This window comes from Chiloscyllium plagiosum, unplaced genomic scaffold (assembly GCF_037043375.1).
Source record: "Chiloscyllium plagiosum isolate Xiang-an unplaced genomic scaffold, Cpla_swu_hap1 HiC_scaffold_13, whole genome shotgun sequence".
In the NCBI taxonomy this organism is placed as follows: domain Eukaryota; kingdom Metazoa; phylum Chordata; class Chondrichthyes; order Orectolobiformes; family Hemiscylliidae; genus Chiloscyllium; species Chiloscyllium plagiosum.
The window spans coordinates 31,987,233-32,002,800 of NW_028270151.1; the positions used below are offsets into that span (position 1 = coordinate 31,987,233).

A 15,568-nucleotide genomic window follows, 5' to 3' on the forward strand; every position below is an offset into this window, starting at 1 on the left:
TGTATCCCATGCCACCTAAAGTGTTGGAAGGTACTGAAAAAGTTTTCGATGCGATTAATAAAAAGGTAACACCAGAGAAATGTTTTTAGATGTATTCATTTTAAAAAAATTCTCAGAAGTAATATTCTGATAGAATTCTGTCAGTAACAATGATAATTATTATAATTAATGTCAGTGCGATTTGGCAATCTGCTGTCCATTTATGTTTGAATCTTATGTGAAATGTGTGAAGACTAGCTTATTATTTATGCTGAGCAATTTTATTATGGATATAGTAAATGCTGCACAATATTTTGTTATAATCATCTGTATTGTGGAATCTATAAAGGGTTAGACATGTAGAGATTTGGTTTCAATTTTATTTTAATATGTTTATGTGCATATTTACAAACAATACATGAACTTTTGACCTAGTTTGGGTGTTTTTACGAGTGAGAACGTTCTAAGGTTGCTATGGAGATAAATTGCAAGTTCGAACAAGTAAACCAACTCCCACCAACCAGGAAACTGTAATCTTGCATGGGTTTGCTTGTAGTGCTTCCTGCACAAGATTGATCCATTTCTAGCTATTTAAAAAAAAATAAGGAATATAGAGATTGTGGGAAAATGGCATTGAGGCAGAAGATTAGTCACGATCTAGTTGAATGGCATAGGTGGTTTGATGGGCTGAATGGCCTATTTCTATTACTTTTTTCAAGCTTCCTAAGGCAGTAGTGGTGGAATAACAGTATATGGACATTAACTACTCACTTTCCACCACAAACCTAAAGGGTGGAAACAGGAGACATTGGCATCCTTACCCATCATCAACCATCTGTTTAAAGGCCTCCACCACCTAACATAAAATTCCGAAGTCTATTCTGTTAACAAATCTTATAGGAATTCACCATATAATCAGACTATCTAAATAAATATTGATTTAATGTCCACATTAAGCAGCTGGTGAGAATTTGGCATAGTGCATTGGTTTCATGAAAATGTCTGGTCAAATTTATGATTTGGAGACGCCAATGTTGGACTGGGGTGTACAAAGTTAAAAATCACACAACACCAGTTTATAGTCCAACAGGCTTATTTGGAAGCACTATGATGAAGGAGCAGCGCTCCGAAAGCTAGTGCTTCCAAATAAACCTGTTGGACTATGACCTGATGTTGTGTGATTTTTAACCTTGGTCAAATTTAGTCAGCATATTTTAAATTTTCTTTGTATTCTCCACTTAGTTTCTGGGTTCAGTCAGTATTGCTTATGGCTGTCAATCTTCGTGGGTTTGTTTTGATTTCAGGCAAGGCAGTGTTGTATTGCTCTACTGCAGCTTGTAAGTTAATTTTACAGCATTCTGCTTGCACAGTTCCACCTTTACTTGTCAGCACTCATTACACATACATGCAGGGTGTCACATTGCCAACATGATCACAGATCTCCATTAGTATAACATAATACCCGAATGGCCTAATATTAAAGGGGGTGCTGTATGCAGAACCATAGATGTGGGACTGCCTGCATATAAATTTTAGAAGGTGGAATGTTAGTTGAGACCACAGTTATAAAAACAGACATCTGTTTTTTATTCACGCGAGAGATGTGGGCATCACTGGCTGATCAGCATTTATCATCCATTCGTAGTTGCCCTCAGGAAGGTGGTGGTGAGCAGCCTTCTTGAACAGCCCCTGTCCATGTGCTAACACAGAAAGGGAAACAGTACAAAAACAAAGAACATATATAAATCACTGCTTAGGCCTTATAGAGATGTACTGTCTTCAATTGTTGGGCACTATATTTTAACAAGGATAATGCTGTTGTGTCACCAAAATCTTACCAGACCATAGGGGCTGCTCTCTTATTAGAGAGAAGTGACTGGTGGTGATTTAACCTGAGAACCACCAGACCTCAGGCAAGGGAAGAGAAGGACAATCCTTCCTATTAACCTCAAGCCAGTGATGTGAATTGAACCTACATTGTTGCCATCATATATCTCTGTAAACTAATGATCCAGCCAACTGAGCTAAACTGATTTCTAGCAAAGCTAACAAGGCTGCAGTTTATAGTCTTCACCAATGCAATGTGTGAATTCCAGTGCTATCTTCAACAACAATCCCCCTATTTCCACATTTAACAATGCCAGAAATTACTGTCCAATTTATGCAGCAATAATATTTATTATTACAGTAAAATTTAGGCAGTTTTCTCATTTGTGAATATGAAGGAGGAGAAGAATTTGCTCCAGCTTAGACAGCAATGTTTCGAATGTGTTATGTTTACACTGCTGAATGCTTTGACTACTCTGTATAACTCATGGTTCTTACTCCACTTTTCAATTTAGAACCAAACAATAATCTGCTTGGATCCAAAATAGAATTGCAAATATGAGGAATGCCTGAGATGCGATAGTAGTGTCCCTACCTCTAGGCTAAAGGACCTGAGTCCCATCTACTCTGGAGGTGTACCATAACACATTGGAAAAGTCTGATTTAAAAATATCTATCATTGAAGACATTGGCTAGCCAGGGTGCAGGCTGAAGAAGCAAATCTCTATGTTTAAATGTCTCTATTTCAGTACATTACATTCTCTACCACAGTGGGGCTTTTCCAGTGCACTGTATTTTATATATTTCTCAGATTTGCTGAAGTTTGTGCAGTTCAATGGTTATTGATACAAGAGTTCATGAGATAAACAGAAAAATGGTGGCAATTGGTAGAAACCAGTATCAGTATTTGTGCTTTGTATTTGCGGAACATGATTGTCCGCAAAGTTCCTCTCCTGGGGCTGCCTGCAGTGTGTTATCTGTGATCATTGTTTTTCATCAGTCTTTGACATATTTGTTACTTATTTAATGTTCTGTATAGCTATAGCCTTGGTGTTAAAATCGCAGTTATGGTATTGGAAGCAAAGGCTACAGACTGTAACTGCTGGAGTTTCAGTGAGAGACTGAGGACCCCACCAGCAAATGACAGGGATCTGGGTGCACCAAATCTCGGCTGTTTTTAAACACTGTGATTATTCATTTCCTAGAATTATAAAGTGATATTGCAAAGAATGAGACTATTCAAGTATTCAATTAATCCTATTGTTGCTATAACCCTATAATTATTTTATCCCCCTCATGCATTTATTCAATTCTCTTTTGAAAGTTACAGTTTGAATCTGCACACACCACCCTTTCAGATCATGCATTCCAGTTCACTTTCCAATTTTAAAAAGTGTTTACTTATATTGCCGACTATCATACTTTTGTCTATCATAGTTTCATTGTAATAGAGCAGGAGTAGGCCATTTGGCCTGTCGAGCCTGCTGCATCATTCATTATGATCATGGCTGATCTATCCATCATCTCAGCTCCTCCCACCTGCATTATTCCCATAACCCTTAATTCCCCAACCATGCAAAATCCCATCCACTGTGTCTTGAATATATTTAATGAATCTGCCTCTACTGCTTCATTGGGCAGAGAATTCCATAGATTCACTACTGTCTGGGAAAAGCAGTTCGTCCTCATCTCTGTCCTCAATCTACTCCTGCTAGTCTTGAGGCCATGTCCCCTAGTTCTAGTCTTACCCACCAGTGGAAGCAACTTGTCTGCCTCTATCTTATCTATCACTTTCATAATTTTATATGTTTCTATAAAATCCCCTCTCATCCTTTTTAAATACTAGCGGGTACAGTCTTAAGTGGCTCAACTTCCCTCATCTCTGGAATCAACTTGGTGAACCTCCTCTGCACCACCTCCAAAGCCAGTATATGCCTCCTCAAGTAAGGTGACCAGAACTGTGCACAATACTCCAGGTACAGCCTCACCTTCACCTTGCAGCAGAACCTCCCTGTTCTTAAATTTAACCCCTTTAGCAATAAAAGCCAATATTCTGTTTGCCTTCCTGATTACCTGTTGCACCTGCAAATCAACTTTTAGCGATTCATATATGAGCATTCCTAAGTCCCTCTGCACAACAGCACGTTGCAATTTTTCACCATTAAACAATATTCTGACCTATTATTTTCCAAAGTGGATAACCTCACATTTACCAACATTGCACTCCATCTGCCAGACCTTTGTCCACTCACTTAACCTTTCTAAATCTCTCTGCAGACCCTTCACATTCTCTGCACAGTTCGCCTTTCCACTCAAATTAGTATCATCAGTAAACTTGGATATGTTACACCCGGTCTCCTCTTCCAAATAATTTACATATATTATGAACAGTTGTGGGCCCAACACCGACCATTGTGGCACATTGCTCACCACTGATCTCTAACCCGAACAACACCCATTTATCCCAACTCTCTGCTTTCTATTGGTTAACTAGTCATCTATCCATGCTAGTGCATGCTCCACCACTCCATGCATACTTATCTCATGGATGAGTCTTTTATATGGCACCTTATTGAATGCCTTCTGGAAATCCAAGTATACAACATCCACCTGTTCCTCTCCATCCACTGTGCTTGTTACATCCTCAAAGAACTCCAGTATGTTTGTCAAACACAACCTTCCCTTTCTGCATCCATACTGTGTCTGCCTGATGGAACCCTTTCCATCCAGATGTCTCACTATTTCTTCTTTAATGATAGCCTCCAGCATTTTGCCAACCACAGATGTTAAGCTATCCTGCCTTTTGTCTACACCCTTTTTTAGACAGCGGTGTGACTTTCACTGTCTTCTAACTTGCCGGGACCTGCCCGGAGTCCAGTGAATTTTGGTACCTTACCGCTAACACATCTATTATAACTTTTGCCATTTCTTTCAGCATCCTGGGATGCATTCAATCAGGACCAGGGGAGTTATCTACCTTTAGACCCTCAAGTTTGCTCAACACTCCCTTTTTGAGTGATAACAATTGAATTGAGTCCTCACCTCCCATCGTATCTTTAATATCATTTTTTGGTATGTTAGATACATCTTCCACTGTGAAGACTGACACAAAATAGTTATTCAAGGCCTTGGTTGTTTTAGCATTACCCAATATCAATTCCCCTTTCTCACATCCACTTTAGCCACCCTTTTCTGTGTTAAATACATATAAAAACTTTTCCTGTTTTTATATTCTTTAATAATTTGTATCATCATCTATCTTTCTTTTCTTTATTGCTTGCTTCATTGTTTTTTTGCTGCTTTTTAAAGTTTTCCCAATCTTCCTGTTTCCCACGACCCTTGGCTATTTTGTAAGCCTGAGCTTTTAATTGGATGCCTTCCTTTATTTCCTTGCTTATTCAAGGCTGGCTCTTCTTACCTTGTTATCCTTGTTTTTGACCGGAATATACTTTCCTTGAGCACAGTGAAACATTTCTTTGAAAGTGCTCCACTGTTTCACCATATAACTTGTGTTCCCAGTCTAATTGAGCTAACTCCTTTCTCAGCCCATTATAGTGTCCCTTTTTAAGCATAACACCTTGGTTTTAGATGATACTATTTCATCCGCCACTTGTGTACGAAATTTGATTGTACTGTAATCACTCTTTCCAAGAGGATCTTTAACAAAGAGATCATTATTTTATCTGTCGCAATAGCACATGACCAGATCTAAGATTGCATGTTCCCTTGTAGGTTCACTAACATGCTGTTCAAGAAAGTTAGCACAAATGGTTGTATGAACTCCTCTTCAAGACTGCTTCTACTGACTTGATTTGGCCAACCAATGTTCATGTTAAAATCCCCCATTTCTACTGCCATTGCATTCTTATATGCATCAGATATTTCTTTGGGAAAGCTAATCTTACCAGGACTTATAAACTTAATGGTAAGGTCCTAGGGGGTGTTGCTGAACAAAGAGACCTTGGAGTGCAAGTTCATAGCTCCTTGAAAGTGGAGTCGCAGGTAGATAGGATAGTGAAGAAGGTATTTGGTATACTTTCTTTTATTGGTCAGAGCATTGAGTACAGGAGTTGGGAGGTCATGTTGCGGCTGTATAGGACATTGGTCAGGCCACTGTTGGAAAATTGTATGCAATTCTGGTCTCCTTCCTATTGGTAGGATATTGTGAAACTTGAAAGGGTTCAGAAAAGATTTACAAGGATGTTGCCAGGGTTGGAGAATTTGAGCTATAGGGAGAGGCTGAACAGGCTGGGGCTGTTTTCCCAGAGTGTTGGAGGCTGAGGGGTGACCTTATAGAGGTTTACAAAATTATGAGGGGCATGGATAGGGTAAATAGGCAAAGTCTTTTCCCTGGGGTCGAGGAGTCCAGAACTAGAGGGCATAGGTTTAAGCTGAGAGGGGAAAGATATAAAAGATACCTACGGGGCAACTTTTTCACGCAGAGGGTGGTACGTGTATGGAATGTGCTGCCAGAAGAAGTGGTGGAGGCTGGTACAATTGCAACATTTAAGAGGCATTTGGATGGGTATATGAATAGGAAGGGTTTAGAGGGATATGGGCCGGGTGCAGGCAGGTGGGACTAGGTTGGGTTGGGATATCTGGTCGGCATGGGCGGGTTGGACCAAAGGGTCTGTTTCCATGCTGTACATCTCTATGACTCTATGACCTGTACCACTGTAGCATTATCATTGGGTGGCTTGCAGACTATTCCCACCAGTGACTTCTTGCCCTTACCATTTCTGATCTCCACCCAAATGGATTCAACATTTTGCTCCTTAGATCCTATACCTTCTCTCCCTATCACCTTAATCTCATCCTTAATTAAGAGCGCAACCCCACCTATCTTACCTTTCTGCCTATCCTTTCTTATTTCCTGATACCTTGTTTAATATTTTTTGTTTCTGATGCTTTTAATGTTTGTACTGCCAAAGAATTGAACTTCCAGGAAGCAATGCCGCTATTTGATTCTCCCACTTTTACTTTGTTATATATGCCATGTTTAAATCTCCATATGTGTATTGACATCCTGCCTTTATTGGAGAGAGAAAATATATGGAACTGGTAAAGAGAGCACTCTGTTAAATGTAGCACCTAGGAGTACTTATACATTCCCTTTCCACACATTTTTCTGAACACACTTTAATCACTTTAGCAGCACATTAGAATAAAACTATTTTGCTTCTATTTAGCACCTAGTTTTTCCCACAGCTGCTAACTGACCTGCTGCATTTCTAGCAAGTTCAGCTGAAACAGATTTAAAGATAACTGACCATGTAAAATATTTTAATTTAAAGGTTCATAAAATTACAGGACAGGAAGTAATCATGCCAGTGTCAACTCAAGAGCAGATGTTGATTCTAACCCACTTTCTGCCCTGTTCCCTTTCAATTTCAGCAACTAATTGTGGAACGCATTCCATTTTCAAATAATATTGTGTGGAAAAGTTGAGCTTTTCCCTATTATTTTCTTCATGATAATCTTAAGTCTATGCTTTCTTATTTACTTACTTGGCACTAAGCGAACATTGTTAGTTTAATAGTTAGTTTGTCAAGTTAAAGTAATAAGTTTTTTTTTTAAATTCCATAATTTTAAAAACACATTACTTCAAGCCTTTATTCACAAATACAACTTTTCAGTCTGGGACATTGTCTGAGTTTTATTTTCATATTATCCTTCCTTTGCCTGTGGTGCAATTTCTGCAATGGGGTACTGAAAATCCATTGTGACCCAGCCAATAGCTTGCATAAATTTAGTATTTCTTTTTCTGCTCATGAATTCACTCTTCTGTGTCTAAAATCCAGAATCCATTTTCTGTCTGTTTTTCCAGTTTTAAAGCTCTATAAGTGCCCGCAACATCAGATATTTCTCTATTCCCTCCTTTGCATACATTCACTGTACCATTCCACACAATGTAGCATTTCAGACTTGTATGCAAGGAACTGTATCTATCTGCTTACACAAGCAATGTGATTATCCTGTGCTGTGTTCTTTCTCTCTGTTGTCGTAAGCATACATCAATGTCATCCCTGTTATGCCTACGTAGGCTTCAGGTGGGAGGTTGAGAAAGATATAGCTGTTACTGAAGAATAAGCAATGTGATGCAAAAAAACACTTTGGAAATATTCAACATTGGTGGAGTCCGATATTAATTTCTAGTATATTGTGAAAATTTGGTGACTTGGATTTGAAAGTGGAAGGAAAAAGATTCTATTTTCAGTTCTATGCAAGTATTTTTTTAAACAAAGGTCAGAAAGTTTTGTTGAGCAGCAAATCAGAAACAAGTTGCTAGGAAAGCATGTGTTTGAAGTTCAATGATTGGATCAGCTGCCGGGGGAATTATTCACTGAGTGTTTACAAAACTGAGTTTTATGACACAGAAACAGATGGTCAGGGTCCACCAGAAGGTTCAGTTCAGAAGATGAAAAGTCATCCTAGCAAAAGTGCAGCTTGCAGATGTCTTCAGACTGAGAAATTAGTCTGTCGAAATATTCAGGTTTCAGAGTTGGAAAGAAGTCTAAAAACCTTTCGTGCTGAAAAACAAGTTTAACCGTCTTCATCAATCCAGGAAGAAGGACTGGAAAAACTCATTTTTACAAGATTTTGTAAGATTTTTACAAACTAAGATTCAGCACATCTTTTTTTATTAACTGACACCTATTGAGCCAGAGTGGACCAGTTGATCACATATTCCGGATAACCACGGCACAGTGGCTCAGAGGGTGGCAAGGTGTCTCAGTGGATAGCACTGCTGCCTCACAGTGCCAGGAAACTGGGTTTGATTCCAGCCTCAGACGACTGTCAGTGTGGAGTTTGCACATTCGCCCTGTATCTGCATTGGTTTCCTCCGGGTGCTCGGGTTCCCTCCACAGTCCATAGATGTGCAGTTTAGGTGAATTGGCTAATCTAAATTGCCCATAGTGTTCAGAGATGTGTAGGTTGGGTGCCTTAGTCAGGGGAAATCTAGAGTAATAGGGAAGGGGAATGATTCTGGGTGGGTTACTCTTTGGAGGTTCAGTGTGGAATTATTAGGCCAAATGGCCTGTTTCCACACTGTCAGGATTCTGTGATCAAGAGTTGTACACAATCAATGTAAAGACACTAACATAATGCAGGGGGTATATACATCACATTTACAATTTATTTACAGCATTAATCACATATAATAATGCAACTCTGCTCAAAATATAACTAAGAATATATAAGCAAGGCAAGATCCAGTAGGAAGTTTCAAAGGTTATCAACAACCTTTTATTTAAAGCTAATACGTATGCCACTATTTTGCTGAACAATCCTATTATGACTTGCAGTAAATTTATTGAAATTTGCCAGAAAAAGAAATAAATATTCAATTGTGATGTCAGATTAAAGAAGACATTGTATGAGAATGTCAGTGTCATTGTCAGTTAATAGCACCATTGCAGATATTATTTATAAAATTAAAGCCAATTCTAATTAATATAAAGTGGAGAGAAATCCTTTTGTGTGACTGAAATAGCAAACATGGGTAATCTGAGTATGATCCCACTTTGATGTTTGCAGCACATGTTGTGCAGTTATGCATCCCAGCTCAATAGCCTGGAATCTGCACTCAGCAATGGAGGAATGGCACTAGCTGCTCACCTTGTTGACAGCTGCCTCCAAAAATTTGAAGAACCTTGAATAAAAGACTTCACACAATCAGCTATCTGTTTCTACGTGGCATCCTCATTGGAAGGCTTTAGGAATGTGGGAATAATGGAGGAAATGGGGAAGCACTTCACCCAGTCAGATTTGAGAATCCTCACAGAGCTACAATCTTAATTAAAAAACATAAGGCTCAAAGTATAGGTTAGTTTTAAATGATGTATATAAGGCAAAATAAAGATATGGACTACAGCTGGGATTAAATGCAAGAGATAAAAAGACAAACTGAAATAAATTCTTAAAATCTCCAATATCATTTCTTCGATGAATATATTTGTAACTTTCAGGGCCAGAGAAATTATTCATTGTAATTTACCATTTTTCACACTGTTGAAAAACCAACATACTCATGACTGCACCAAACCCAACACTTTCCAACATGGAGTTCATGGGTGACCACTGTAATTCAAGGCTTTAGAGAGACAAAATAAAAGATTTAGCACATTCATTGCAGGGATAAGAGACTTCAATTATTTGGAGAACGTAGAGCTGAAATGTTCTTGTTAGATAAAGAGGAAATGTTATGGGGACTTTCAAAATCATGACCTGTTTCATGGAATAAGTAAATAGTTGGTAACTCTGAATATTGATTTGGATGATAGATCAATCAGAGGGCAGCTCAGTCATCACAGCAGAATTCTGGGAGACATTGTCACAGTCATCACGACTGTACGGGAGACCTCAGCAGGACACATTCCCTCATCAAATCAGAGCATAGCTGAGAGGTATTCTGGGAGATGGCACTGCAGTGACCACAACTGGTCCAGGAGTTTAGATTAGATTACTTACAGTGTGGAGACAGGCCCTTCGGCCTAACAAGTCCACACCGACCCTCTGAAGAGCAACCCACCCAGACCCATTTCCCTACATTTACCCCTTCACCTAATACTATGGGCAATTTAGCATGGCCAATTCACCTAACCTGCACATTTTTGGACTGTGGGAGGAAACTGGAGCACCCGGAGGAAACACCGTTCTGTAACGCCTGTCCTTCATGGAGAAGTTTATGAAGAAAAACACCTTTGACCACAAGTCCATCAGGAAGTGGTCAGCACATAGTGTCCTTGAGACCCTTCGGGAAAAGGAGAGGGCGGATCCTATCGAGCGGTTCCCTGAGCAGACTGTCAAAGTCATTTGGCAGAATGCCTCATCGCCAGAACTTTCCAACAAGCACCAAGACATGGCTTGGCTGGTGGTGAGAAGGGCTCTGCCTGTGAGATCCTTTATGCACGCCCGGACTCTCTGCTGCACCGCACGCTGCCCTCGAAGCGGCTGTGGTGGGGATGAGACTGCCACACACCTCCTTCTGGAATGTGCCTATGCAGAAGAAGTCTGGAGAGGAATGCAGTGGTGTTGGTCGAGGTTCGTCCAAAGCAGCGCCGTGACACGGGACTCCGTACTCTACGGTCTGTTCCCCAGGATGCACACTGAGACAAACATCATCTGTGTCTGGAGGATCATCAACTCGGTGAAGGACGCTCTCTGGGTGATCCGAAACCAGTTGATCTTCCAGCTGAAGGAGTTGACCCCGACTGAGTGTTGCAGACTGGCACATTCCAAGGTCCAGGACTACGTGTTGAGGGACGCGCTGAAGCTTGGGGCAGCTGCCGCCAAGGCGCGGTGGGGAAAGAACACCATGTAACATCTGCCTGCCTAAGAAGAACAGGGGGCCCATCCAGTCATTTGGGATCCACTGACGCCTCAGCAGAAGAGCTGGATAGTAAATATACAGACTTGTATATAAGAAAAATAAATTTCGATGTCTGTATGTAAAGCAATGTAATGTGTGCACAAGAATGGCATGACTAATTGTATAGAGATCCAAATAATTTTATGAATAAATTATATTTTTGAAGTTAAAATGAAACTGGTCCAGGAGAAAGCCTTTGACAGGATATCGCATACGTATATGAGAGATTAGATTACATTAGATTACATTACAGTGTGGAAACAGGCCCTTCGGCCCAACAAGTACACACCGACCCGCCGAAGCGAAACCCACCCATACCCCTACATTTACCCCTTACCTAACACTACGGGCAATTTAGCATGGCCAATTCACCTGGCCTGCACATTTTTGGATTGTGGGAGGAAACCGGAGCACCCGGAGGAAACCCACGCAGACACGGGGAGAATGTGCAAACTCCACACAGTCAGTCGCCAGAGGTGGGAATTGAACCCGGGTCTCTGGCGCTGTGAGGCAGCAGTGCTAACCACTGTGCCACCATGCCACCCACGGTGGCACAGTGTTCTCTCCAAAATGGTCTTTGGGGAGGGAATCTGCAATTGGATCAGGCTGCTCTACACCAACATTGTCAGTGCAGTCTCAATCAATGGGTGGGAATCAGATAGCTTCCAGTTAGATCTCGAGTCATGCAGGGCTGCCCTCTCTCTCCTGCCTTGTTTGTGTACTGCATAGAGCCATTTGCCAAGTCCAGCAGGAAGGATGCGAGCCTGAGAGGGGTGAGACTATTCCTGGCAGTGGGGGCCTACAGGCTAAGGCCTTCCTGTACATGGATGACGTCGCCGTTTTCTGCTCGGGTCCGCTGTCCGCGCACAGACTCATGTGCATATGTGACCAGTTCGAACAGGCCTCAGGGGCCAAGGTAAACTGAGGCAAGAGTGAGGCCATGCTCTTCGGGAACTGGACCAACCAATCCTCTATCCTCTTCACCGTCAGGATTCACCACCTGAAGATGCTGGGTATTTAGTTTGGAGTGGCTGGGGCGTGCGCCAAGTCTTGGGAGGAGCATATAAGTGAAGTGAGGCAGAAACTAGGCAGATGGGAGCAACGGTTGCTCTCTATCGCGGGAAAAAACCTGGTCATCAGGTGTGAGGTACTGTCAGTGTTGTTATATGTAGCACAGGTCTGGCCTATTCCCAGAATCTGTGCCGCTGCAGTCACCCAGGCCATTTTCCACTTCATGTGGAGATCAAAGATGGACCGGGTCCGAAGGGACACCATGTATAAAGATTAGGGCAATGGGGGAAAAAAACACACCCATTGCTACCCTCGCCCTGATAGCCACCTTTGTGTGTGCCTGCATCAAGCTCGTATCACCTGTCCATCGTGGAGAAATTTATGAAGAAGAAAACCTTTGACCAGAAGTCCATCAGGTAGTGGTCAGCACGTAGTATCCTTGAGACCCTTCGGGAAAAGGAGAGGGTGGATCCTGTTGAGCAGTTCCCTGGGCAGACTGTCGAAGTCATTTGGTGGAATGCCTCATCGCCAGATCTTTCCAACAAGCGCCAACACATGGCTTGGCTGGTGGTGAGAAGGGCTCTGCCGGTGAGAACCAGTGTATTTTAAATGGGTTAATGACCTACAAATATAGTGGATAGAGGAATTTCACTTAAATGCATGGCATACTTACAATCTCAAATGCTAATCTTGGTTTACATTTTGTTTCTGATGCTTTTAATGTTTGTACTGCCAAAGCGTTGAACTTCCAGGAAGCAATGCCGCTATTTGATTCTCCCACTTTTACTGTGGAAATTCAGGCCAGAATGCATGGCCCACTGTAATATAGCCTACTGTGATAGAGCTGAGGTTAAAAATCAGATCATCCGCAATCTTATTGAATGGTGGAGCAGGCCCAAAAGGGCCAAGTGGCCTAGTCTTGTTCCTTGATCATATGTTTGCACGGTATTAGTACTTCAAGTGTCCAACAGTTCAAAATGTCCCAGTTCCCCTTCACCAACCTTCAGCATTCTAGAGTTCTAAAACACTCAAACTGATACAGGTGATAGGAACGTAGGCTATTTTCAGCAATCCTATACAGAATACTTGCTAGCCATTTGGATTTGCACACCACATTCTCCTTAGTATGTGTGTATTAACCTCCTGAACATTTCCACATGTGAACTGTTAGTTCAAACGATGGAAGATCCCCAGTAGTGTAGCCACAAAAACCAAAGTGAAAAGCAACAAAATAATTAAGACTACAGAAAGTCCTTAATATCTACTGCAGAAAGGATAGTAAATACACATCAGTTTTCTCCACTATTATGAGACACTCTTTTGTCTCTTGGTTCTGTACTGATCAATGTCTATGAGCGGTAGTTTATCTTAATCATCGCTAGGTAGATGTGCGAGGGATCCTGATATGGCTAGTGTAAAAATGGTGTGTGAAGATTGTTCAGCTCTGATAGCTGCTGATCTCCCTGACAAGCCTTCTTTTATCTTGCAACATGTCAACCATGAAATATCAAGGAAAACGTTTGTCGTTAACACTTTGAAAGTAATATGATGGAACAGAATAGAAGCCACTTTTCATCCTCAAAATTATTAACCATGTGGTGATGGTGAAAGTGTGTTTATAGTATAGCCCACCACTCCTTTTAATTTGATATGGTGACCATCACAGTATTCTGGACCTTGCACCTGAAGTTGCAATCTGAGCTCCTGTTAATGGTGTCAAGCTGTTGAACCTGTTATCATAGTTACCCATTCTTACTTTCATCTAAACACATTTCATATTTTCTGAAGCAAAACAAAAAGCAAAACAAAACAAAATCTTTTGCTCAAAACAAAGCAGAAAAATGCATTGAAAAATGAAGTCAACAGCTTGTTCAAAAGTAGAACATCATACAAAGGAAGTTACACTGAGGATCACACGAGATGAATGGTTCAAGCACAAACAATGCACATGCATTCTAAACCAGCATGACATCATACTTTGCCATATTTTTATGCATTTAAATTGATTTGGGTTTCACACATTTTCTGACAGTATTGCAGTAATATTTTGAGACCCACAAAGTGATTAACCACCCAATTTGTTTTCACTCTATGTGATGAATGGTTTGTCTCTAATAGTGTGATTATGTCCCAGTCAGATACCTTGTTGCTGATACTTCAATGATTAATTTTCTTTATCAAATGAGGATCGATGAATTTTCTTAGTCTCTCTTGAGGGCCAAATAATCTGTCATCAGGAATCACTTCTATTGTCTTTAGCTGAGCATTTTCCACTGCTATAATTAGACAGAATAGCATGAGCTACCTGCCAAATGGTTTTACATTTAAGTAAGAATGGGGCAAGATTCCTGCTGGTGCTGAGCTGAAGTTATGAAATAAAACGTTTACAATTTCCATGAGATGTGTGAAGAAGAATCCTTCACCATGTCTCATCCTGAATGCAAATAATCTGTTAACAGAAATATGCTCAAAAGGTAATCTCAGATGCTTTAACAGACCAGAGTTGAATTTCTCTTGGGTTCTCCTGATCAGTGCCATAACCTTTGCAGAAACACCCAGGAAAATAATGTAAGCCCTTAAATGATTGCCTTTCCAGTAATGCTATTTCATCCGGTCGCATGAGGGTAGTTCAAACTTTGACATTGTATAACCCCATTTCCTATTGGGTTATTTCATGAATACCTAACCCTATTCAGTCAATATTTATTAGGAATTAGAACCAATCCCTCTGATACCTGCTATTACAGAGCTGATAGATGTAAATCTTTTATTTAATGGCTTGACACACATACCGTAGGGCATCTATTTCGTGCCTTATCTTCCAAGAATCCAACTTGGCAAAGTTTCTTCTCATTCCGTAACCAATATTCCGCAGAGTCTAATAAACTGTTACTGCACAGGACCTGTCAAAAATGAAAAGCAATTTGTCTTTCTAATACGTACTTGCTGTCACTGAAACAAATGTTCATTTTTAATATAAAATTTTCACCATTCAAGTTGCAACTGCTATGGTTTGTATTTAAATCATGGGACAATTTGGATGCTGTTGGGGAGGATTACCCGTGGAATGGTGACACCAGTAGCAAGAGCAGCTGTTGTGCAGCAGAGAGGGTCAAAGCACAGTTGAGCAGCAGTAACAGCAGACTATTGGGGGCACAGTTGGCATTTCTGTGACCGCAAGAGAGACTCCAGAATGGTGTGTTTCTTCCCTCTGTGGTGCTAGAGTTAATAATGCCTCTGATTGGGTATAGGACAGTCTCAAAAGGGATTGCGAACAGCCAGAAGTTGTGGTACATTCTGGTACTCAGGACTTAGGCAGGAAGAGTGACAAGGTCCTGCAAATGGAGTTTGGGAGTTAGATATTAAGTTAAAAATCAG

At 40.8% G+C, this 15,568-nt stretch overlaps 1 protein-coding gene across 7 annotated transcripts in view; it reads right to left on the reverse strand.

Annotated features, from left to right (window-relative positions):
* Positions 1-15,568, reverse strand: part of sphkap (SPHK1 interactor, AKAP domain containing) — a 401,197-nt gene that overhangs the window by 71,984 nt on the left and 313,645 nt on the right. For all 7 annotated transcript variants that reach the window (XM_043702455.2, XM_043702458.2, XM_087993467.1 and 4 more), the window contains one exon: positions 14,983-15,093. In XM_043702455.2, the coding sequence (XP_043558390.2) occupies positions 14,983-15,093 (111 nt within the window). The remainder of the gene's footprint in view (positions 1-14,982; positions 15,094-15,568) is intronic.